The sequence below is a fragment of the Anomaloglossus baeobatrachus genome, chromosome 1, assembly GCF_048569485.1.
Source record: "Anomaloglossus baeobatrachus isolate aAnoBae1 chromosome 1, aAnoBae1.hap1, whole genome shotgun sequence".
NCBI lineage: Eukaryota > Metazoa > Chordata > Amphibia > Anura > Aromobatidae > Anomaloglossus > Anomaloglossus baeobatrachus.
In genome coordinates, this window is record NC_134353.1 from 540,826,580 (window position 1) to 540,851,502 (window position 24,923).

General features: G+C 47.6%; 1 protein-coding gene across 1 annotated transcript in view; it reads left to right on the forward strand.

The window, feature by feature from the left end:
- FKTN (fukutin) overlaps positions 1-24,923 on the forward strand; it is a 72,900-nt gene that overhangs the window by 14,669 nt on the left and 33,308 nt on the right. The window contains exons 3-7 of the mRNA XM_075316648.1: positions 2,772-2,831; positions 3,071-3,274; positions 5,809-6,086; positions 7,155-7,287; positions 22,829-22,958. Of these exons, the coding sequence (XP_075172763.1) occupies positions 2,772-2,831; positions 3,071-3,274; positions 5,809-6,086; positions 7,155-7,287; positions 22,829-22,958 (805 nt within the window). The remainder of the gene's footprint in view (positions 1-2,771; positions 2,832-3,070; positions 3,275-5,808; positions 6,087-7,154; positions 7,288-22,828; positions 22,959-24,923) is intronic.

The window sequence follows — 24,923 nt, forward strand, 5'->3', positions numbered from 1 at the left end:
AAATGAATTTATTGTGCAAAAGTTCAGTGTTTTGTTTTTTTTAACCACTCCAGTGTTCAGAAACCGTGAAGTGGTTAAAAGAAGTACCACGTTCATTCTTTGGGTGGTGTTCACTAGATTTTGCTATATAAACTAAAGGTACCGTCACACTTAGCGACGCTCCAGCGATCCTACCAGTGATCCGACCTGGCGGGGATCGCTGGAGCGTCGCTACATGGTCGCTGGTGAGCTGTCAAACAGGCAGATCTCCACAGCGATCAGAGATCAGCCACCAGCGACCTGTGTAACGACGCTGTGCTTCGTAACCATAGTACACATCGGGTTACTGAGCAAAGCGCTTTGCTTATAGTTACCTGATGTGTACCTTGGCTACGTGTGCAGGGAGCAGGGAGCCGTCTTCTAGAAGCTGTGGACGCTGGTAACCAAGGTAAATATCGGATAACCAAGCAAAGCCTTTGCTTGATTACCCGATGTGTACCTTGGTTACCAGCGTCCGCAGAAGCCGGCTCCCTACTCCCTGCACATTCAGATCGTTGCTCTCTCGCTGTCAAACACAGCAGTGTGTGCTTCACAGGGGGAGAGCAACGACCAAAAAATGGTCCAGGACATTCAGCAACGACCGGCGACCTCACAGCAGGGGCCAGGTTGTTGCTGGATGTCACACACAGCGACATCGCTAGCAACATCGCTGTTGCGTCACAAAAACCGTGACTCAGCAGCGATGTTGCTAGCGATGTCGCTTAGTGAGACGTGGCCTTTAAACCAGTGTTATACAGGCTGATTCTACACATACCTATAGTTGTCAGATTGGATGTATAGTTTTGAAATACAGGCAAATAAAGTTACAGGAAATGCACAGGTTTTTGATTGGCAACAGCTGCCGAATAGCTTGTATGTGGGTGGGGTTTTGGTATCTATTCCTGCCCCTGTCTGCTGCCTGGCCTCTGTAGATGCTAGACTGACAACTAAAGGTATGTATAGAATCAGCATGATAGCACTGGGTTTAGTTTATATAGATAAATCCTGGTGATTGTTTCGCTTTAAATTCTTGCAAAAACACGGCGGCAAAACGTGCAGCAAAGCCAATTCAAGGAGAGACCACTGGCTCATCCCTAAAGTGACTTCAGGTGTGTCTGCATCTTAAACATATTGTGTGCTCACAGCTGTAAAGAGCTTTTTAAGTGTGTTTTGGAGAGTTGGTTTTTTTTTTGTTTTTTTTTGCAGCCTTTTGATTGGACAGTGACTAGTTTTGAGCTTATTGTGTTAGGAGACACTTCAAAATAGTGACATGCACTTTATTTTCATCAGCCAGAGTAATCTCTAAACCTGAATCAGAATAAAAACGCTCAAAGGAATATATGAACAGTGAAGTGAAATTTTTTTAGCCATTTTTTGAAGTTGACTTTGTCCCCAGAAATGGAAAAAAAACCCCTCGTGTATACATTTACCATTGAATAGAAGCCTAATGAAAAGAAACATCAGAAAAATATCAGAATATGCACAATAAAGAGGTCGTCCACTTATTTACACTGATGGCGTATCCTTAAGATCGGACACCTGCCGCCAATTAGCCATTATTAGGTTATGTGCGCACGTTGCGCTCTGTCCCTGCAGAAGGTTCTGCAGCGATTTGAACAGCACACGTGTGCTTCAAATCACTGCAGAAAGAGTCCGTAATGAAAAAAAAAAAAACGTTTTCATGCGCTCTGGATGCAGCCCCTGCCATAGACAGAGCGGGACCTGCAGGCAGAGCGCAGGAAAGAAGTGACATGTCACTTCTTAGAACGCGCGCTTCGGGCAGCAGCCGTCTTCTGCATAATCTTCATAGATCGCAGCGTAACTGCATGCAAATACGCAACGTGCGCACATAGCCCTAGTGCCAGCGGCGGCAGCAGGCCGCCGGAAATGCTCAGTTGTAGAGCTGCTCCGTCCTCTGATAGCGGCCTCAGTCGTGTACTGCACATTCGCCTCTTGTTGATTTGAATGGGGCGGGGGGCGGATGTGCAGTACACAACCAGCCATTATCAGAAGTCGGGGCAGCTTGGCTACATGCTGCTGTTGCTGAATACAGCTGATTGATGGCGGTGCGTGATGTCGGACCCCAGCCGATCAGACATTGATGGTCTATCCTAAGGATACGTCATCAGTGTAATAGTACTGGACGATCTTTTTAAGCAGGAGGGCGAGAAAGTAAAAAAAGTCTGTGTTTTAGACTTTTCAATAATTTACTATAGTCTTTAAAGTACATTTTCCCCAGTGTTTTTAACTAATAGAATATCAACAAAAGTTCAGCAAAATGTGTGTGAATCCAGCCTAAAGCTGTTACAGGCTAGAATTTGTGTAAGTCTGGGCCAGATGTCTCAAAACTGCCACAAATGTACAGGGTAATATATGTGGATGAAGTTTTCAAAGCCTCAATAGTGCGCTTACCAGATAATCTGTGTGAAGTATTAGTACAGAGTAGATTTCCAGAGAGGGTGATATCCACGGCAATAACTACTCACCTCCTTTGGATCAGGCTGTAGATTTCTTGCAAAGGCATTGCTATTGTTTACAAAATGTACATGTAATCTAGATCATTCTACAGTATGTATCATATAATCTTTTGCTGCAGATTTCAGTAGACCTGACCTGCTCTATCGAGATTAAATCTGCTGTCAGATCCTGATGAGGTTTCAGATCTCTGGGTTTTTCAGCAGACTGAATTTTTAGCAGCCAATTGGCTTGTATTTTTTCCATTCATTTCTTTATCTAATGTTTATTTTGTTTAGAATGGTCCGGCTTTCTCCAAGCTGAAAGGAAGCTTGTCTGCTGCGGACGGCATACATTGGGCAAGTAGAGCGCATAGTCCATCGAATGTTTATCGCATTATAGATTCTAAGCTAAAGTTTTAGAAGTGTGTGTAAATATCTCCTCCAAGCCTTCAGACTTCTGATTTCACCTCTGATGGCAGACATTCATGTGCTTCATTTAGCTGGTAATTTATTGAGCCCATGTGTTTATAAGAAAGATGAAAATCTAAAGTTGTAAGATAATAAACACATTTTATGTTCTCTTTCTTTCCATACAGAAAGTGGTTAAGATCTTTTTAAATTTGGTTTCCAATCACAATGTACCGGTCTTTCTAGTGGATTCTCAGATTTTGGAACTATTAAGAAAAGATTTGGAACAGCTCAGGAGCTCGCCTGACAGTTTACCACCGGGATGTCAATATTTTTGCAAGCATGGAGACATCACCACTTTAGGCCTACTGGACAAGACATGGGAACATAAAGTAAGGATAATCGCTTCTATTAATGCTACTACAGAGGTTGTCGCCCATTTTTTAACTTGTTACTGAATGACTAAATATTTCATTTATTAAAGGGTTGTCTGCTGTATGGCCAATCCCTTCTCAATCCCTATGTTGCAGCATAGTAAATAATAACACATATACTCACCTCTGGTGCTAGAGCTGCTCCATCAGTATTGGCACTTCTCCTTGGGATTGTTTGAAATTGTTACGCTATCCCTGCGGCCAGTTAGTGCTGGCTTCACTCTCCCCACCTTCGGATAAATCAACACATCTAGAGGAAGTGAGAGAGCAGCCACAGCTATCACTTCCTCCAGATGTCTGATTTTATCTGTAGAAAAGGAGAGTGAAGCCAGCACTGCTTGGCCGCAGGGATTGCGTGACATAACAATGTCACACAATCCCAAGGAGAGGCAGTGTCGATACCACTGCAATAGTACCAGAGAGTATATGGGATTGAGAAAAGGTTGTCTTAACAGTGGAAAACCCCTTTAATCATTAAAAGAACATCTACATTTGGCCATGTAGTAATGTAAGACCCTAGTGAAAAGATCAAAAATCTACAGACATAAAGAGTAAACAGCCAAAGTACATAAATAACAAATCTTTATTAATAAGTAATGAGTAAAAACTGATAAAAAGGTGAAATCAAGCAGAATACTGAACAGCAAAAGTTGTGGCAGAAAATACCTAATTTTTTTTAAAATATTATACTTTTATTGATATGTTTTTTGTTTGGTTTTTAATGCATAAGTGGACTAAAATTTCTTGAATACCGTGGAGGTTGCTATGAACCCAATCAGAAAAACTGTAAGACCACTATACACAATACACAGATATATAGTCAAAAAGGAGGGGGGTTCCCTTCCCTCTCACCCTAATTAAGTATATTGCTGCCTGCCAATAGAGCACATCCTAATTTAAACGATGCCCCCATTCCTCGGCGGCTCTCCCTTTTCTGGCCCTCACCCTTTTTAGTGTCAGGTCACTAGGGTCTCAACAAAAAAATAGATTACCACTAGGGTCTCACAGGAAAACATATAACAACCTACCACTCATAAACTCAGTGCACATTAATATCTTAGCCTATAAACAGACAAGTAAAAAATGACATTAATCCATATCTCATATAAAGGGGATTTTTGATAATATCCCTAAATCGATTTGCCCCTACCTGGCAATGGAGTACACCCTTAATTTCCTGGTGCCCCCATTCCTCGGCGGCTTGCCCTTGTAGGCCCTCAGCTCCCTATCAATTTATTGGGATTTGAGTTTTAAGATATGGAAAAATTGATTATAGTTCACTTATCTGTCATTTTAAGGGGTGCTTAAATATTATAATAATATTATTAATATAATATTATTATATTAATAAAGTATAATATTTTTAAAAAAATTAGGTATTTTCTGCCTTAACTTCTGTAATCAACTACCTATAATGTATAAAATTCTTTCTCAAAAATTTGAACAGCAAAAGTGCCCAAATGTCAATATATGGAACATTAATAGCAAATACCCTCAAAATACTAAATAGAATAAATGGTATAATGAAGGAATATCAAAGGGTAATACCATAAAGATCCACTAGATGGCCACAATCAAAGTGAATAGTGAGATGGGAAAGTAAAAAAAAAAAGCCAAACCGAAAAAGACATGCTTCGTAACAGGAGAAAAAGTATCCGGTGTTAAACTATACAAATGCCTACAAAGTTGCAGCCTTATACACTGCTTTAGGATAATGGGTACCAATATATCCCAAGGAGGAGTAATAATCTTATAGCATGATGTGCCAAAAAATATCTAATAAATGCAAAACAAAAAGTATAGTGCAGAACCTGGTGAAGTCAAGTGAGCACCCCAACGCTCGTTTTGCCTAATGCTTCATCCTTTAATCATTAGGCTGAGGCTACATGGTGACATCACACATCACCTATTAACAGATGAATCGCGTGACTAAAGCTGTGAGTTTTCTGTAAAAAATTTGCTAAGCCACAGATGCATATGACTTGTATTGAGTCTACACAACCAGCAACAGAAAATCCAACACTTTTGCAAATATTCACAATTGCGTTGCATACACAGGAGGTTGTAGGTCGGAATATGATTTTGTAGATGGGTGTCCTGATGCAACACTATGATTAGAATCTCATACGACATATAGCCCTTACCTTATTGGAATAAGAATGTAATCAACTAGACCAGGGTTCCCCAACTCCAGTCCTCAAGGCCCACCAACAGTGCATGTTTTCAGGATATCCTTAGCATTGCACTGCTGTTGGAACCAGCACCTGGGCAGGTAATTACTTAACACCTGCAATACTAAGGAAATCCCAAAAACCTGCACTGTTGGTGGGCCTTGAGAACTGGAGTTGGGGACCTCTGAACTAGACAAATCATTTATATTTTTATTGTGATGTCCATTACAGTTTTAGATGTTTTCATATGATTTCTGAGGTTATCCTCTTTCATCACAAACTTTTTATAATTTTTTTTTTTTTTTTTTTTTTTTTTTACAGGGTAGTATTTTTCGAGCTGCTGAAAAAATGGGATTTCAGTGGCAGAAATATGATGGAAGAGATCCCCGACTGGAAGGGATGGATGATCTCTCAGGCACAGAAATACCTCTTCATTACATCTTCAAGATGGCAGCGCACACCATACATTTAGTAGTGTTTTATGAAAGGAGTGGCAACTACCTCTGGCACGGCCCTTTACGATTGAAGAGAAATATGGATCGGAAGTTTGCGCCTTTCAGAAAGCTTCAGTTTGGTCGATATGCTGGGGCCTATAGCAGGTAAGGCCGTCAGTTTTTGGTGAAGGAAGTTTATTAAGAAAACTTTAAATATTTGTTAAATTTGTGTTCATTTATATTCTCTACCTCTTCATGAAGCCGGTTACCATTTCTGATCTTCATGGCCACGAATCTTCTGACCTGAATTCAACAGCCTCCTAGGCATATGTTAAATAACCTGCAAATTGTGAGATGCGCGCAATTGGGTTCCTCCGACATTAGAAAAATATACTTAGAAACAGTGAAATTGCAGCATTCTAGCAAATAAAATCTAAAAAGCTGTGGATTTATTCACCTAAGTTAAGGGTGCTTTACACGAGACGACGGATCATGCGATGCATAGTCGGGGTCACGGTTTTTGTGACGCACATCCGGCATCATACACGATGTCGTCTCGTGTGAAACCTCTTAGCGACGCAGTATCGCTCACAAATCGTGAGTCGTGTACTCGTCGCTCAGTTTCATAATATCGTTTATTTTTACTTGTGCCGGTTCATCGTTCCTATGGCAGCACACGTCGTTCCGTGTGACACCACTGGAGCGATGAACTCTGCTTACCTGCATCCCACGGCTCCCGCCGGCAATGCGGAAGGAATGGGGTGGGCGGGATGTTTACATCCCGCTCATCTCCGCCCCACCGCTTCTATTGGCCGGTGGCAGTGTGACGTCGCTGTGATGCTGACCATCCCTCCCCATTCAGGAAGTGGACGTTCGCCGCCCACAGCGAGGTCGCTCAGCAGGTAAGTACGTGTGACGGGGGTTTCACGACTTTGTGCGACACGGGCAGCGATTTGCCCGTGATGCACAAATGACGGGGGCGGGTACGATCGATTGTGAAATCGCATAATCGGTCGTCCCGTGTAAAGCAGGCTTTACACTGCCAATGTTGCAGCTTTTCGAAGGTGCTTTTTCAAGCTAAATAAAAAGGGATACATTTTAAAAGTAAAGACCTTATTTTTTGAGCCCTGTTATCACAAGTGTTCTATTATTGACTTGCTAGAAAAGGGTATAAGTGTAATTTTTGTAACATTGTGCTATGACTAGAATTTTCCTTTTCACTTTCTATTTCAGTGTTGATCTGGTCCAGATTACTGTGGACAGTTTAAAGGTGAAGATCCCCAGAGATCCCTCGCACTTTTTATCTGAGGTTTCACATTCAAGGTTTTTAGAGTGCCGCTACAAAGAAGCTCGATCGTATTTTAAGGTTGGTTTAGTTTACTAGATACAGAAAATTCTACATTTTTTCCCTAGGCTTTGTTACATAAATGTAGAGAACGCGTTTTACTAATGTTACATGATCAGATATTTCACATACCTGCTTTCTTCTGGTTTGTATTTGGTTCTTCTGCCGTTGGTTCCAGCATTGTCACTATCACATTTGATAACAAGAATAGTGCAGCATGCAACTTGGTTTTTGACATCAAAATAACAGAAACCTCAAATTAATAGACCCTCAGGCCAAGTGTCCACGCTGTGTAGTTTTGATGCATATTTTCAGAAATCTGCAGCAAAATCTGCATATCCATGGTGAAGCCAGCAAAATCTATGAGAATTCAGAAGTGCTGTACCCACGTAGCTTATTTTTCCCTTGCGTATTTGGTGCAGATTTGGTGCAGAAAAAAAAAATCTGCACCAAGTACGCAAGGGAAAAATACTCAACGTGGGCACAGCACTTCTGAATTCTCATAGACTTTGCTGGCTTCACAATGGACATGCAGATTTCTGAAAATCCGCGCCAAAATCTGCAGTGTGGGCACAGGGCCTAACTAATAAGTGAATTGAGTCCCTAAGGACTGCTTGGATCTGCCAAAGGGTTTGGCTTCAATTGTAAATGGAAGCCATAGTGCAGATATGAAACCGGAGCCTAAAGTCTTTAGAGGTTTTTTATTTTTAATTTATCTTTAATAATTTGAGCAAATTAGTATGAAGACACACCTTACCATAAGATGCACCCTAGGTTTAGAAAGCAGAAAATGGGAAAAACATTCCCTTAATTAAAACGTCCTTGGTGTGTAAAGTAGAGGGGTATTATCACTAATTAAGATGTACTGGGGTACAAGAGGGAAGTAATGAATTGTTAGTCTCTCTGCAGTGTGTATTATACACACACACACACACACACACACACACAGCCCTGCTACATGCACACACACACACAGCCCTGCTACATGCACATTTTCACACACAGCCCTGCTACATGCACAGTTTCACATACAGCCCTGCCACATGCACATTTTCACACACAGCCCTGCTACATGCACATTTGCACACACAGCCCTGCTACATGCACATTTCCACACACAGCCCTGCTACATGCACATTTGCACACACAGCCCTGCTACATGCACATTTGCACACTCAGCCCTGCTACATGCACATTTGCACACTCAGCCCTGCTACATGCACATTTTCACACACAGCCCTGCTACATGCACAGTTTCACATACAGCCCTGCCACATGCACATTTTCACACACAGCCCTGCTACATGCACATTTGCACACACAGCCCTGCTACATGCACATTTCCACACACAGCCCTGCTACATGCACATTTGCACACACAGCCCTGCTACATGCACATTTGCACACTCAGCCCTGCTACATGCACATTTGCACACTCAGCCCTGCTACATGCACATTTGCACACTCAGCCCTGCTATATGCACATTTGCACACACAGCCCTGCTATATGCACATTTGCACACACAGCCCTGCTACATGCACATTTGCACACACAGGCCTGCTACATGCACATTTGCACACACAGCCCTGCTACATGCACATTTGCACACACAGCCCTGCTACAAGCACATTTGCACACACAGCCCTGCTACATGCACATTTTCACACACAGCCCTGCTACATGCACATTTGCACACACAGCCCTGCTACATGCACATTTGCACACACAGCCATGCTACATGCACATTTGCACACACAGCCCTGCTACATGCACATTTGCACACACAGCCCTGCTACATGCACATTTGCACACACAGCCCTGCTACATGCACATTTGCACATACAGCCCTGCTACATGCACATTTGCACACACAGCCCTGCTACATGCACATTTGCACACTCAGCCCTGCTATATGCACATTTGCACACACAGCCCTGCTACATGCACATTTGCACACACACACACACACACACATATATATATATATATATATGTGTATATATATATGTGTGTGTATATGTATATGTATGTATGTATATATATATATATATATACACACACACTTTCTTTGTCGCTCCATTGGGAGACCCAGACAATTGGGTGTATAGCTTCTGCCTCTGGAGGCCACACAAAGTATTACACTTTTAAAAAGTGTAACCCCTCCCCTCTGCCTATACACCCTCCCGTGGACCACGGGCTCCTCAGTTTTATGCTTTGTGTGGAAGGAGGCACACATCCACTCATGCATTCTCATACATAGCTATGACGGATGGAAGAAAAGCGGACCCCGAAGGGGTCCCCGGCATGTTCCCTTCTCACCCCACTATGTCGGCGGTGTTGTTAAGGTTGAGGTACCCATTGCGGGTACGGAGGCTGGAGCCACATGCCGTCTCCTTCACCATCCCTTATGCGGCTCTGGGAGAAGTGGGATCCTAACCGGTCATCCACGTGCTGGGACCGGGCTCCATCCGCAGCCCCTGGTGGAACCTGCCGGACCGGAGCTTCTTCACCCCCAGGGACCGGGCCCTGCAACTTAGAGGTACTCTGTGTCCCCATGCGGGGACTGTACAGGGAGGGAGGTCGCTCCTTCTCCCCGGAAACCGCGGTAGTTCCGTCCCTTGTTTTTTTCGGCGGACTTCCGCGCCGACCGTGCCTGCTTGTCGGGCACGGCCTTAAATTTAGTCCCCGGCTTCGCCGCGGCCTAGTCGAGAAAAGCCCGCCCCCGGGCCTGCCTGTCAGGGGTAAGGGCGGGTTTACCGACATGATGTCGGCTCTGAGGGCTGGAGCATCTTTACATGTCTCCCCCCACCCTCATTGACCACTTGGGGACTCCAGATTCCCGCTCTTTGTTGGCGCCGACCTCGGCTCCACTCCTCCCCTGAGAGCTCCGGCAGCCATTTTTAGCATTCTGCCGGTGGATGCTACTCAGACACAGCTCTGCAGACCCAGGGGATCCACGACAGGGAATCTGGAGGTCACACACCGCTCGTTAGCGGTTGGTAAGCCACACCGGTCACGGTGCTGGTCCCCCTAGGGTGCCGGAATAGATATATATATATATATATAATCTGTTTGGAAAGGCTGATACCCTTTTCCCATATACCCTCAGTGGTCACTCTCCTAAGAGACAACAGCATGTCGTCCACAAGGAGCAAAGCTACTAAGGCGCAGATTTTTTTTCGCGTCCTGTACCTCTTGTGGGGCTATGTTGCCTGCGGGATCCACCTAACCTCACTGTGAGCAATGCTCGACTCCTGCCTCGCTTGCTCAGCCGGAGCCTCGGGCACTTGTGGGACCCTCGGCCCATGTAGATCCCCCGGCTCCCCCTGAACACTCTGCAGTGACAGGGTCACCGTCGTTGGCCTCTTTTGCTGAGACACTCTCCCAGTCACTGTCTCAATCCATTGCACAGTCTATGGACAAATGGTCATCTAAGCTCCTGGAAGCATTGAAGTCCAGGCCGGGCCCTTCACAGGCCCCGGCCTCTGTTAGTTTGTCTCCTCCAGGTCCTTCTCAGTCCGCGCCGCAGCGCGCTCCCAGGATTGCCCCTAGGTCCCAGGCGGAGGACTCCTGCCCGGATCGCAGCCCCAGGCCGGCTAAGCGGTCTCGCTGGGACTCTTCCCCGGCTTCTTCACGCTGCTCTGGATCCCAGCTGGAGGACTCTCAGGAAGACGAGGCGGACGTGGGAGCTCAGGGCTCTGACCCTGACTTCGCCCTTAACCTTGATGTCCCTGAGGGGGACGCCTTGGTAAATGATCTTATCTCATCCATCAACCAGGTGTTGGATTTTTCACCCCCTCCTCCTCCTGCAGAGGAGCCTGCTGCTCAGCAGGAGAAACACCAATTTAGATTCCCCAAACGTACGCGCAATACGTTTTTTGATCACTCTAACTTCAGGGACGCTGTCCAGAAGCCCAGAGCGGTCCCGGACAAGCGCTTTGCTAAACGGCACACTGACACGCGTTATCCTTTTCCTCCTGAAGTCGTTAAGGGCTGGGCACACTCCCCCAAGGTGGATCCTCCAGTCTCTAGATTGGCTGCTAGGTCAGTCGTGTCTGTTGCCGATGGCTCATCCCTGAAGGATGCCACTGACAGACAGAGCTCTTTGTGAAGTCTATTTATGAGGCCACGGGCGCGTCTTTCGCCCCGGCCTTTACGGCCGTTTGGGCCCTCCAAGCAATCTCGGCTTGTCTCACTGAGATTAATGCTGTCACGCGGAATTCTGCTCCGCAGGTTTCTTCCTTAACCTCTCAGGCATCAGCATTTTCGTCCTACGCCATGAACGCCGTCCTGGACTCCGCTAGCCGTACGGCTGTAGCATCCGCTAACTCCGTGGCAGTCCGCAGGGCCATGTGGCTGTGCGAATGGAAAGCAGACTCTGCGTCCAAAAGATTCTTAACTGGTTTGCCTTTTTCTGGCGACCGTTTATTTGGCGAAAGGTTGGATGAGATTTTTAAGGAATCCTCGGGAAAGGACTCCTCCTTACCCCAGTCCAAACCTAAGAGACCTCAGCAGAGAAAAATCCAGGCGAGGTTTTGGTCCTTTCGTCCCTCCGCCAAGCCCCAATCCTCTTCGTCCAACCGGCCGGAGAAAGGCCGGAAGAACTCCTATGCGTGGCGGTCCAAGTCACGCCCCCAAAAGGCCGCAGGAGGCACTGCCTCCAAGACGACCTCCTCATGACTCTCGGCCTCACCTAGCCACATCCTCGGTCGGTGGCAGGCTCTCCCGCTTTGGAGACGCCTGGTGGCCACACGTTCAAGACCGATGGGTGAGAGACATTCTGTCTCATGGTTACAGGATAGAGTTCAGCTCTCGGCCTATGGCTCGTTTCTTCAGAACTTCCCCACCCCCCGCACAGGCCGACGCACTTCTTCAGGCAGTGGACGCTCTAAAAAGCGAAGGAGTTGTGATTCCCGTTCCCATGCAGGAACGTGGTCGCGGATTTTACTCCAACTTGTTCGTGGTGCCAAAAAAGGACGGGTCATTCCGTCCCGTCCTGGACCTCAAGCTGCTCAACAGACATGTGAGAACCAGACGGTTTCGGATGGAATCTCTCTGCTCCGTCATCGCCTCGATGTCACAAGGAGACTTACTAGCATCGATCGACATCAAGGATGCTTATCTCCATGTGCCGATCGCACCCGAACATCAACGTTTCCTGCGCTTCGCCATCGGGGACGAACACCTCCAGTTCGTCGCATTGCCCTTCGGCCTGGCGACAGCACCACGGGTTTTCACCAAGGTCATGGCATCCGTCGTGGCGGTCCTGCACTCTCAGGGCCACTCGGTGATCCCCTACTTGGACGATCTCCTAGTCAGAGCCCCTTCTCGGGTGGCGTGTCAACAAAGTCTTACCGTCACTTTGGCGACTCTCCAGCGGTTCGGGTGGATCATCAATTTCCCGAAATCCAAGTTGACGCCGTCCCAATCACTGACTTACCTCGGGATGGAGTTTCAGACCCAGCCAGCGTTAGTCAAGCTACCGCGGGACAAGCAGCTTTCTCTGCAGGCGGGGGTGCAATCACTTCTTCGGAGTCAGTCACACCCCTTAAGGCGCCTCATGCACTTCCTGGGGAAGATGGTTGCAGCTATGGAAGCAGTGCCGTTCGCGCAATTCCATCTACGGCCACTCCAATGGGACATTCTCCGCAAATGGGACAAGAGTTCGGCTTCCCTCGACAAGAATGTCTCTCTTTCCCTGGCAACCAAAACATCACTTCAGTGGTGGCTCCTACCCACATCTCTGTCTCGGGGAAAATCCTTCCTACCTCCAACCTGGGCCGTGGTCACCACGGACGCGAGTCTGTCAGGTTGGGGAGCGGTTTTTCTCCACCACAGGGCTCAAGGAACCTGGACTCCAATAGAATCGTCCCTTCAGATCAATATCCTGGAGATAAGGGCAGTATATCTAGCCCTATTGGCTTTCCATCGGTGGCTGGAGGGCAGGCAGATCCGAATCCAGTCGGACAACGCCACTGCCGTCGCCTACATCAACCACCAAGGCGGCACTCGCAGTCGTCAAGCCTTCCAGGAAGTCCGGCGGATTCTGCTATGGGTGGAAGTCACAGGCTCCACCATCTCCGCAGTTCACATCCCGGGCGTAGAAAACTGGGAAGCAGATTTTCTCAGTCGTCAGGGCATGGACGCGGGGGAATGGTCTCTTCACCCAGACGTGTTTCGAGAGATCTGTCACCGCTGGGGAACGCCGGACGTCGATCTCATGGCGTCACGGCACAACAACAAGGTCCCGGCCTTCATGGCACGGTCTCAGGATCACAGATCCCTGGCAGCGGACGCTTTAGTACAGGATTGGTCGCAGTTTCGACTGCCTTATGTGTTTCCTCCTCTGGCGATGCTACCCAGGGTACTTCGCAAGATCAGGTCCGACTGCCGTCGCGCCATTCTCGTCGCTCCAGACTGGCCGAGGCGGTCGTGGTATCCGGATCTGTGGCATCTCACGGTGGGTCAACCGTGGGCACTTCCAGACCGCCCAGACCTGCTGTCACAAGGTCCGTTTTTCCATCTGAATTCCGGGGCCCTCAACCTGACTGTGTGGCCATTGAGTCCTGGCTCCTAGCGTCTTCAGGGTTGTCTCAGGATGTTATTGCCACCATGAGACAAGCCAGGAAGCCAACGTCCGCCAAGATCTATTACAGGTCTTGGCAAATTTTCTTATCCTGGTGCTCTGATAACGGCCTTCCTCCATGGCCGTTTGCCTTACCCACTTTCCTTTCATTCCTTCAATCTGGAATGGACAAGGGTTTGTCCCTAGGCTCTCTCAAGGGCCAAGTATCGGCGATCTCCGTGTTTTTTCAAAGGCGTCTAGCCAGGCTTCCGCAGGTCCGTACGTTCCTGCAGGGGGTTTGCCACATGGTCCCACCTTACAAACGTCCGTTGGAACCTTGGGATCTTAACAGGGTCCTGACGGCTCTTCAAAAGCCGCCCTTTGAACCGCTGCGGGAGGTCTCTCTCTCCCGTCTCTCTCAGAAGGTGGCCTTCCTGGTGGCAGTCACATCACTTCGGAGAGTGTCTGAGATTGCAGCGCTGTCATGCAAAGCTCCCTTCCTGGTTTTCCACCAGGATAAGGTGGTTCTGCGCCCGGTCCCAGAATTTCTCCCTAAGGTGGTATCCTCTTTTCATCTAAATCAGGATATCTCCTTGCCTTCCTTTTGTCCTAATCCAATTCACCAGTGTGAAAAGGATTTGCACTCTTTGGATCTTGTGAGAGCACTCCGGCTCTACGTGTCTCGTACGGCGCCCCTGCGCCATTCAGACGCGCTCTTTGTCCTTGTCGCTGGCCAGCGTAAGGGCTCTCAGGCCTCCAAGTCAACCCTGGCTCGGTGGATCAAGGAACCGATTCTCGAGGCCTACCGTACTTCTGGGCTTCCGCTCCCTTCAGGGTTGAAAGCCCATTCTACCAGAGCCGTAGGTGCGTCCTGGGCATTGCGGCACCAGGCGACGGCTCAGCAGGTGTGTCAGGCAGCTACGTGGTCTAGTCTGCACACTCACGAAGCACTATCAAGTGCATACTTATGCTTCGGCAGACGCCAGTCTAGGTAGGCGAGTCCTCCAGGCGGCGGTTGCCCACCTGTAAGAGGGGGCCGTTTTCGGCTCTCTTTATTGAGGTATTCTTTTACCCACCCAGGGACTGCTCTTGGACGTCCCAATTGTCTGGGTCTCCCAATGGAGCGACAAAGAAAAAGGGAATTTTGTTTACTTACCGTAAATTCCTTTTCTTCTAGCTCCTATTGGGAGACCCAGCACCCGCCCCTGTGCCCTTCGGGCTGGTTGTTCTTTTGTGTTCACATGTTGTTGATGTTGAATTGTTCTTTTAGTTCATGGTCTTCAGTTCTCCGAACATCCTTCGGATTGAATTTACCTAGACCAGTTTATAAGTTTTCTCCTTCCTGCTTTTGCACCAAAACTGAGGAGCCCGTGGTCCACGGGAGGGTGTATAGGCAGAGGGGAGGGGTTACACTTTTTAAAGTGTAATACTTTGTGTGGCCTCCAGAGGCAGAAGCTATACACCCAATTGTCTGGGTCTCCCAATAGGAGCTAGAAGAAAAGGAATTTACGGTAAGTAAACAAAATTCCCTTTATTAGATCTTATCACATTGAATTACTCGTGTAAAAATTCCTACAGTTGCTCAACTCATGCAGCCTCCGTGCCGGTCTCGGCAAGCTTCCTCTCCTGTTCTGCACTGATCAGGTCAGAGCAGCAGAAGAGAGATGCCATGCAGGGTATGTATTCAGCAGGGAAAATGTAATGGAAGCATAGTACCTACATGAATAATGGCGGAGACTCCCTCCAGGATGTACCAAAATATAACTTTTATTAATATAATATAAAATAGATAAATAGATATCAACCAAGGCTAAAACATTATCAAATTATTTACATGCAGAATTGGTGGAGAGAGGGAGGGCGCCCTATTCCTATTATGATCTGAGCTCACCCTATCAAACCCTTCCTACCAGCGGAGGTAGCACACCCTAGATTTAGGTTGGTGCCACCGATTCATGTCAGCTCACCCTTAAGGTCCTGTCAGTCCCTCTTATGTAGAACGGGATACTGTAAAATGTGTAACTCTCCCCTCTGCATGTACAAAAAATGTGCAAAAAAAACACAATTGTGTGCAAACACGCAGCCATGCCATATCATGAAGGGGACACTTACATCATTGAGTCCCGGGGCAGAAAACTTTTTCCTGTTTTTAAATGTTGATTGAATCTATACATATGATTACGCCTGATGAACCTAGCGTTGAGTGTTGGACATGAGTATTACCATATACTTTAGAGTGTTACTATATTTCTTCATCGTTCCTTATGGGAAACCCAGACCATGGGTGTATAGCTTCTGCCTCCGGAGGACACAAAAGTACTACACTCAAACGTGTAGCTCCTCCCTCCTAGCATATACACCCCCTGGTAGCCAGTCCTAGCCAGTTTCAATGCTTTGTGTTCAGGAGGTCACACACACACATGCATTCTCTGATTTTTGATTTTTGATTTTTTGGATTTCAAAGATTTGGAAGAAAAGCGGGTCCAATCTGGACTCCCGGCATGTCCCTTCTCACCCCACTGTGTCGGCGGTGCTGTTAAGGTTGACTTTACAAGGCTGGAGCCTTCACATGCCGCGCTCCTTCACCATCCCTCGGGCTCTGGCTTGAAGTGGGAGCCATCACGGTTCTCTCTGCTTTGCAGGAGACCGGTCTCCATCCGCAGCCCTGTTCAGGATCCTGCCGGACGGAGCGTTTAACCCCCCCCCAGGGACCTGGCACCTGCGTCTCAAAAGCTAAGTATTGAGACGTTTTTACCACAGAAAGTGGTCGTTCCAGGGGCCCCTTGTACTTTATTTATTGGGGGGAGTGTGTTATGTAACTGTGGTAACATTTCCGGCCGGTTCTGCAGTTTTCACTGGAGAACCGCGCCGATGGTGCCTGCACGCTGGCCGCATGTTTAAATCTAGGCCCCGGCTTCGCCTGAGGCCTAGTTTCACTCCCTCTGCATGTCAGTCATGCAGAGGGACAGTGCGGCTCCGCCCAGCGGCTGTTCAGCACAGGGAGCGGACACTCCTCACTGAGGACAGATTCCCTCCCCTGTATACCTCATTTGCCCGCTCTCAGAGTAGGCCCCGCCCCCTCTCCTCGCTCCGGTCGCCATTTTCTCAGCGTTCTCAATGTCTGCATAGGCACAGAGATACCACATTGTGACAGATGGGGGCCTGAGCTGGGGGACTGGAGGGCACAGAAATGTATGTTAAACGGTCTGGCAAGCCACAACCTCCAGTTGTGCAGCGCAGCTGCTTATATTCTCTGTTTATATACTCTGCTGGGGGTCATTCTGGAGATGCATTCCCTCACAGAGCCCCCACTTCTGCAGCATGTCTCACATCAGAGCAAGGCTGCAAGGCTGTTCTTAGTACGCACTGCATGTAGACTCGTACTGCCTGTACTGAGCACATAAACACAGTGGTCCCTCAGCCTGGAGGCTCGTCAGTGGCCCCTCCAGCTGCTCCGGTGGTGCTGAGCATGCATTAGCCCCCTTCTTAGGGCGCTTCGGCTGCTACGGCTCGCTCAGCAAAGCTCTCAGAGGACTCTTCATCTCAGACCCCGTCCTCCTAAAATGGAGACGCAGGGTCCCCTGTCCTTCCCCGTCCCGCAGCTCTGATTCACGAGCTGACTCGCTGGACGAGGAGGATGTCTTTACTGGGGGCTCGGACGCTACTTAATGTACCATTGATCGGTCCGAAGGTGATGCAGATGCTAATGATTTGATTGCGTCCATTATATTTGTACTGGACCTCAATCCGCCTGTATCAGGGGAGTATCCCCCTCTGGCAGAAAGGCATCAGTATACCTTAAGAGAACAAGGAATGTGTTCCTTAACCACTCCAGTTTTCAGCCCACTGTGACAAGCCCAGAGCCTGTCCTGACAGACGCTCCCAAAGCGTGGTTCTGATGACTGTTTCCCCCTTCCACTAGAGGTGGTCAAGGAGTGGGCTTATTCACCAAGGTTGGTCCCTCCGGTGTCTAGTATTTCAGCCCTGATAGTTGTATCAGTGGCTGACGGCACCTCTCTAAGGTTCCCACTGTACATTAATTCTGTACTGGACCTCAATCCGCCAGTATCAGAGGAGCAACCCTCTCTGCCAAAAAGGCACCAGTTTACCTTGCCTAAGAGAACAAGGAGTGTGTTCCTTAACCGCTCCAGTTTTCAGGCCACTGTGACCAAGCCCAGGGTCTGCTCTGGCAAATGCTTCCCAAAGCGTGGTTCTGATGACAGTTTTCCCCTTCCACCAGAGGTGGTCAAGGAGTGGGCTCATTCACCAAAGGTGGTCCCTCTGGTGTTTAGACTCTCAGCCCGGACGTTGTATCAGTGGCTGATGGCTCCTCACTTACGGTTTTGCTGTCCGCCAGGTTGTCCTTCTGGCCAAATCTGTATGGAGGCGGCAGGGGCCTCGTTCTCCCCAGCTTTTGCAGCAGTGCGGCTTTCAAAGCCATCTCTGCTTTCTCTTGAGGAGATGCATTCCCTCACAGGGACCCTTTGCCCGAAATGGTTGCCTTAACTTCCAGACTTCAGTCTTTTCATCCTCTGCCATGTCCGCCATGCTGGAGACTCTCACCGCACTGCGGTGGCCTCGGCTAATTTCCTCGCTATCCGCAGGCTCCGGTGGCTTCGGAAGCGGAAGGCGGATGCTTCTAAAGAAGTTCCTTGCTGGGCTCCCTTGTGCTGGGACCAGACTATTCGGGAACAACTGGATGAAATTATTAAGGAAGCTCTTGGCGGGAAGAGTTTCTTCCATGCCACAAACCTAAACCAGGAAACCTGTCCAGGGCAGGAATCAGTCGAGGTTTCGTTCTTTTTGTTCCTCCATCTGATCGTTCTCTAAGCCCTCGGCCTCGTCCACTGACTCAGCCAAGGATCGTAAACCCAAATGGCGCACGAGAAGATCGCAGGAGATGCTGCCACTAAGTCAGCCTCCTCCTGGCTATCTAGCCACGCCAGCAACGTCCTTGGTCGGTGGCAGGCTCTCCCACTTTGGCGACGTATGGTTTTAACACGTCTCCGATCAGTGGGTGCGAGATACCATCTCCCACGGCTACAGGATAGAACTCTATCCAGCCCGCCAAACAGATTTTTTCTGTCAACTCCCCCCTGCTCCAAGGCCGCCGCCTTCTCACAGGCTGTGGCATTCTTGCAGGCCACTGGAGTGATTGTACCGGTTCCCGACTGGGAACGGTTCTGAGATTTCTGCTTAAATCTATTCCTAGTACCCGAGGAGGGCGGTGCCTTCCGACCTGGATCTCAAGCTTCTCAAGCATGTTCAGGTGCGGCAGTTTCGCATAGAGTCTCTGCGATCAATCAATGACCCAAGGAGATTCCCTAGCCTCCATCGACATCAGAGATGCCGATCTGCATGTGCCAATCGCAGTTTCACACCAGCGTTGGCTACGTTTTGCAATCAGAGTGGTCCAATTCGTGGCTCTTCCCTTGGGGTTAGCCACGGCCCCTCGAGTATTCTCAAGGTCGGGGCAGCTGTGATTGCGGTCCTGCACCTCTAGGGGTTGGCAGTGATCCTTTTGTCCTGGACAGCCTTCTGGTCTGGGCTTCATCCAGTGCAGACTGTTAGCGGAGTGCCTCGCTCACTCTCGCCACTCTAACCAATTCGGGTGGTTTGTCATTCTGTCCAAGTCCACTCTCACTTCGACCCAGAAGTTCACATACTCAGGGACGCAATTCGGGACTCTGTCGGCACTTGTGAAGCTGCCCTTAGTCAAACAGCAGTCCCTCAGCTGGCGGTCGACGTCGTTCCATCAGGCACCTAATACAGGTGCTGGATCAGATGGTGATGTCAATGGAAGCGATTCCTTTGTCCAGTTCCATCTGCGTCCTCTGCGGCTGGATATTTTCCGCTGTTGGAACAAGCGGACTTCCTCCTTCCACGGGGCGGTGGCTTCGCCACAGACCAGGGGCTCGTTTCAGTGGTGGCTTCGTCCCCTCTGTCTCAGGGACGCTCCTTCCTGGCTCCGTCCCGGGTGATCCTCACCAAAATGCTAGTCTATCCGGCTGGGGAGCAGTATATCTCCACCATGGAGCGCAGGGCACTTGGACTCTGTCCGAATCAGCCCTCTGGATCAATGTGCTGGAAATTAGAGCTGTGTTTCTATCTCTCTAAGCCTTTCACCATCTGTTGGCGGCCAGGCACATTCGAGTCCAGTCAGACAACGCTACAGCGTTTGCCTACATCAACCTCCAGGGCGGGACACTCAGCCGCCTGGCAATGTTGGAGGTTCATCGCATTCTTCAGTGGACGGAGGACTTCTAGTCCACCATATCCACAGCCCACATCCCAGACGTGGAAAACTGGGAGGCTGATTGTCTCAGCCGTCAAACCGTGGCTCCACGATCCTCAGGTTTTTGCGGCAGACGCACTGGTTCAAGTTTGGTCCCAGCTTCGTCTGTCTAACGTGTTTCACCCTCTAGTTCTTGCCCAGAGTCCTGCGCAAGATCAGAAAGGAGGGCCGTCGGGTCATTCTCATTACTCCAGACTGACCCAGGCAAGTTTGGTACCCTGACCTGCTCCGTCTGTCCGTAGAGGTGCCATAGCATCTCCCGGACTGTCCAGACCTTCTCTCACGAGGTCCGTCCTTCCGCCAGAACCTGCGGCTCTCAGATTGACGGCGTGGCGTTTGAGTCATGGATCTTGTCGACTTCTGGTATCCCTCCTGAAGTCATCTCAACTCTGACTCGAGCTCGGAAGTATCCTTTGGCCTTTTGGCCTTGCCGACCCTCCTGTCCCTTCTACAGTCCGGTCTGCAGCTAGGACTATCCCTCAATTCCCTTAAGGGACAGGTCTCGGCTCTATCAGTGTTGTGCCAGCGGCGTATCGCCCGGCTGGCCCAGGTGCGCTCCTTCATGCAGGGCGTATCTCACATCATTCCGCCTTACCGGCGGCCCTTAGAGCCCAGGGACCTTGATTCGGTCCTCACGGCTTCCGGAAACCCCCCTTTGAGCCTTTTAGGGAGGTTTCTTAGTTTAGTCTTTCACAGAAGGTGGTCTTTCTAGTGGCCATAACTTCCCTCAAGAGAGTCTCTGTTTTGGCTGCACTCTCTTCGGAGTCCTCCCTTCATCAAGACAAGGTGGTTCTCCGTCCGACTCCGGACTTTCTCCCTAAGGTGGTTGCTGTCCACCTTAACCGGGGCATTTTCCCTGCCTTCCTTTTGTCCGGCTCCTGTTCATCGCTTTGAAAGGGCGTTGCATACTCTGGATCTGGTGCGGGCGCTCCGGATCTATGTGTCTCGCACCGCTGTTCTTAGGCGGTGCACCTCTTTTTTGTGCTGACTGCTGGTCAGCGTAAGGGCCTTTCGGCTTTTAAGCCGACCCTGGCTCGTTGGTTTAGGTCGGCCATTTCCGATACCTACCAGGGTACTCAAGTGCCTCTCCTGCCGGGGATCAAGGCACACTTGACCAGGGCTGTCGGTGCCTCTTAGGCTTTCAGGCCCAGGCTACGGCTCAGCAGGTCTGTCAGACTGCCACTTGGACTAGTCTGCATACCTTTTCGAAGCACTACCAAGTGCATGCTCTTGCTTCGGCAGATGCGAGCTTGGGCAGACGCATCCTTTAGGCGGCTGTCGCCCACTTGTGAAGTTAGGTTTCGCCTACTTCTCAGTTTTTCTATTTATTCCCACCCATGGACTGCTTTAGAACGTCCCATGGTCTAGGTCTCCCATAAGGAACGATGAAGAAAAAGAGAATTTTGTTACTTACCGTAAATTCTTTTTCTTATAGTTCCGACATGGGAGACCCAGCACCCTCCCTGTTGCCTGTTGGCAGGTTTCTTGTTCCGTGTGTTATCACCGGCTGTTGTTGTAGACAGAGGTTCCGGTTGTTCCGGGTTTTGCTCTGTCTCTACTTGTGGGTGGATGTCCTCCTTCAGCTTTTGCACTAAACTGGCTAGGACTGGCTACCAGGGGGTGTATATGCTAGGAGGGAGGAGCTACACGTTTGAGTGTAGTACTTTGTGTGTCCTCCGGAGGCAGAAGCTATACACCCATGGTCTGGGTCTCCCATGTCGGAACTATAAGAAAAAGAATTTACGGTAAGTAACAAAATTCTCTTTATTATGAAGTGTCTAATATGATGGATATCACCATATATACTGTTGAGGTGCTTTGTACCCAGGGATGTGAGAGTAATTTAATATGTATGCAATACTTAATGAGTGAAGTTATTGCTCCCTATTTCCCCTCTTTACCTGCAAGAGATACTTTTTGTTTTTTGAGGACCTTTTACTTTTGCGATAGAGAAATACATATTAACCACTGGTTGTTCCATGGAATATCTACATGGGCTAACCTTATTGGTTTAATACATGATGAGAACAGAATTATCCTAATGGTTTTATTAGGGATTACATTATACTTCACCCAAATCTCTCTGTAGATCTAACGCTATCACTAAGTGGAGAGCACATACCCCCCCTTCTAAGTTAGATTATTAACTTTTCATTATTTTAATTGATAAACACCTTGTATGGTTGTGGGTTTGCACATAATTGCGTGGGGTTTTTTTTTTACACTTTTTTTTGTACATGCAGAGGGAAGAGTTACACATTTTATAGTATCCCATTCTACATAAGAGGAAATGACAGGACCTTTACGGTGATCCGACCTGAACACTAGGGTGTGTTAACTCCATTGGTAGGAACGGTCTGATAGGATGAGGTAAGATCATAATAGGGCGCCCTCCCTCTCTCCACCAATTCTTCATGTAAATGATTTGATAATTTTTTTAGCCCTGGTTGATATCTATTTTATATTGTATTAATAAAAGTTATATTTTAATTTGATATATATTTCAGTGACTTTCGTAAGCAAGATATCACTGTCTATTTTGTCTTTTCGGTGAAAAGTGAGTTCCTCAGGATACACCCACCCCGACGAACATTTCGGCGTTGCATTCATCAGGGGGTGGTCTTGAGATTGTCTACACCAGAATATAAGGGAATGTTCTTGTTTATGATGATGTGCTTAAATCCCATATATTTCCTCTTAGCTCTATCCTGATGACTTATCACTTGATGGGATTGAATTTAGAAAGAAAGCTAAAGCACTTTTACACCTGGCAACTGCAACTTTGGACTCCTTGGGTGTGAGTTTCTGGATCAGCAGCGGGACGTGTTTAGGTAATTCAATATTGTTTTTCGCTACTACCCACAGCATGAAAAAAATGGGGAAGTAACCTAGATAAGTAAAGAAAACGGCTATAAAGGAAAGGAGAAAAAAATAAGAATGTAAAATATATATTGAGTCATTCAACAATGATTAAATGTATATCGTCTAATCCCATAGAAAGTCTGTAAAACCAATAATACAGCTGAGGCTATGTTCCAGCAGCTTTTTTTTTCTGGTGCCAAAATCCGTTCCCTTAGCAGTAAAAATGCAGTTTTCAAAACGCAGATTTTGCTACATTTCGTTGGCCTTTTTTTTCCCCAGCAGTAGTGTTTGGTGCAGATCATATGTATGATTTGTGTAGAGTACATGTGGAATAAAATTCTTTTTAGTCACCAAAAATGCAGCAAAACCATATTTTGCAGAATTTTTGCCCTTTCTATGGTTGAAAAATCGATGCCAAAAACATTGAATTAACAAGTTGCAGATGTAAAAAAAAAATGCAGCAGTGCTCAAATTTAGTCAGGTAAAGCATAACAAGCTCGTGGAAGAAATTTCTGTAAAATCTCTCATAGCTTTTGCCAATACTCTAAAACACAATTTATTTTCTGCAGGAAAAAAATTCAGCAAAAAAAAAAACATACTTTATGTGACCATATCACCTAAGAACAGCCGTACTTGGGTGTCCCAAATGAATTAGCATGTCTACTATAATAAACAATAATGGTCCCATAGTGATGAAGCCAAAGTCAAAAGTATTTTTCAGTATGTGTTTGTGCTTTTTAGGCAATGTAACATTGCATTAAAATTCAATAAAGGAAATGGTATCATTGAAAAACGCCAGCTCAAGACGCAAAAAATAAGCCATCACTGAGCCCCAGAACCCGAGAAATGAGAACACCACGGGTCTTTGGAAATGGTGGCAAAAGTGCAATTCATTTTTTTTATTTATTTATTTATTTATTTATTTATTTATTTATTTTATTTTTTACAAACATCTGAGTTGTTTTTTTTTCACCACTTAGTTAAAATTAAAACTATGCTATATGGTCTGTGTCTACAAAATTATACTGACCTGGAGAATTAAAATACCAGGTCAGTGTTACCATATAGTGAACATCGTAAATGGAAAAACCCAAAAAACATCTGTGAAATTGCCTTTTTTTTTTTTTTTTTTTTGCAATTTCACCGCACTTGGAATTTTTGTTTCCTGTTTTCCAACACAATATGGGGCAAAATGAATGGTGTCATTCAAAAGTACAGCTCGTCCTGCAGAAAAAACAAGCCCTTGTATTGTTGGAAAAATGAAAACGTTATAGATTTATGGCTCTTGGAAGGAGGGGTGGAAAAAACGAAAAACAGGAAATCGCAGGGTGGTAAAGGGGTTAACGGTCTCTGCTGCAAAATCTCAGTTTAAGGCTGGGGCCACACGGGGATTACAGCGATCCCCTTGCATGACACTCAGCTCACACTGGCAGTACAGCAGAGCCGAGTGTCATGCTAGTGTGCCTGTGACTGAGGTCCGGCCGTGCGAGCAGACCTCAGCTGCGAGGGGGGGTGGGCTGGCACTGAGGAGGTGAGGGCCGGTGCTGAGGAGGAGAGGGAGGAATTTATCTCCCTCTCTCCTCCATTGCCGGCTATTGCCATTCTTGCCCTGCACTTGCAGTACACCGGTGTACCGCGAGTGCAGGGCGATTTTTCTCTCACCCCATAGACTTGAATGGGTGCGAGAGAAACAAGTATCGCATTACAGTTGCAGCATGCTGCAATTGTTTTCTCGGTCTGATTAGGGCTGAGAAAATAACCGCTCATGGGTGCTGACACATAGGCTAATATTGGTCCAAGTGAAATGTGATTTTTTTTTTTTTTTTTTTTTTTTTATCGCTGTCTACTTGCACCGATTTTGATGCCGTGTGGCTTAGGCCTAAGTTTGGGAGTTTTCACATTAATTTTTGGGAGCAGAAACTTTCAAAATCCTT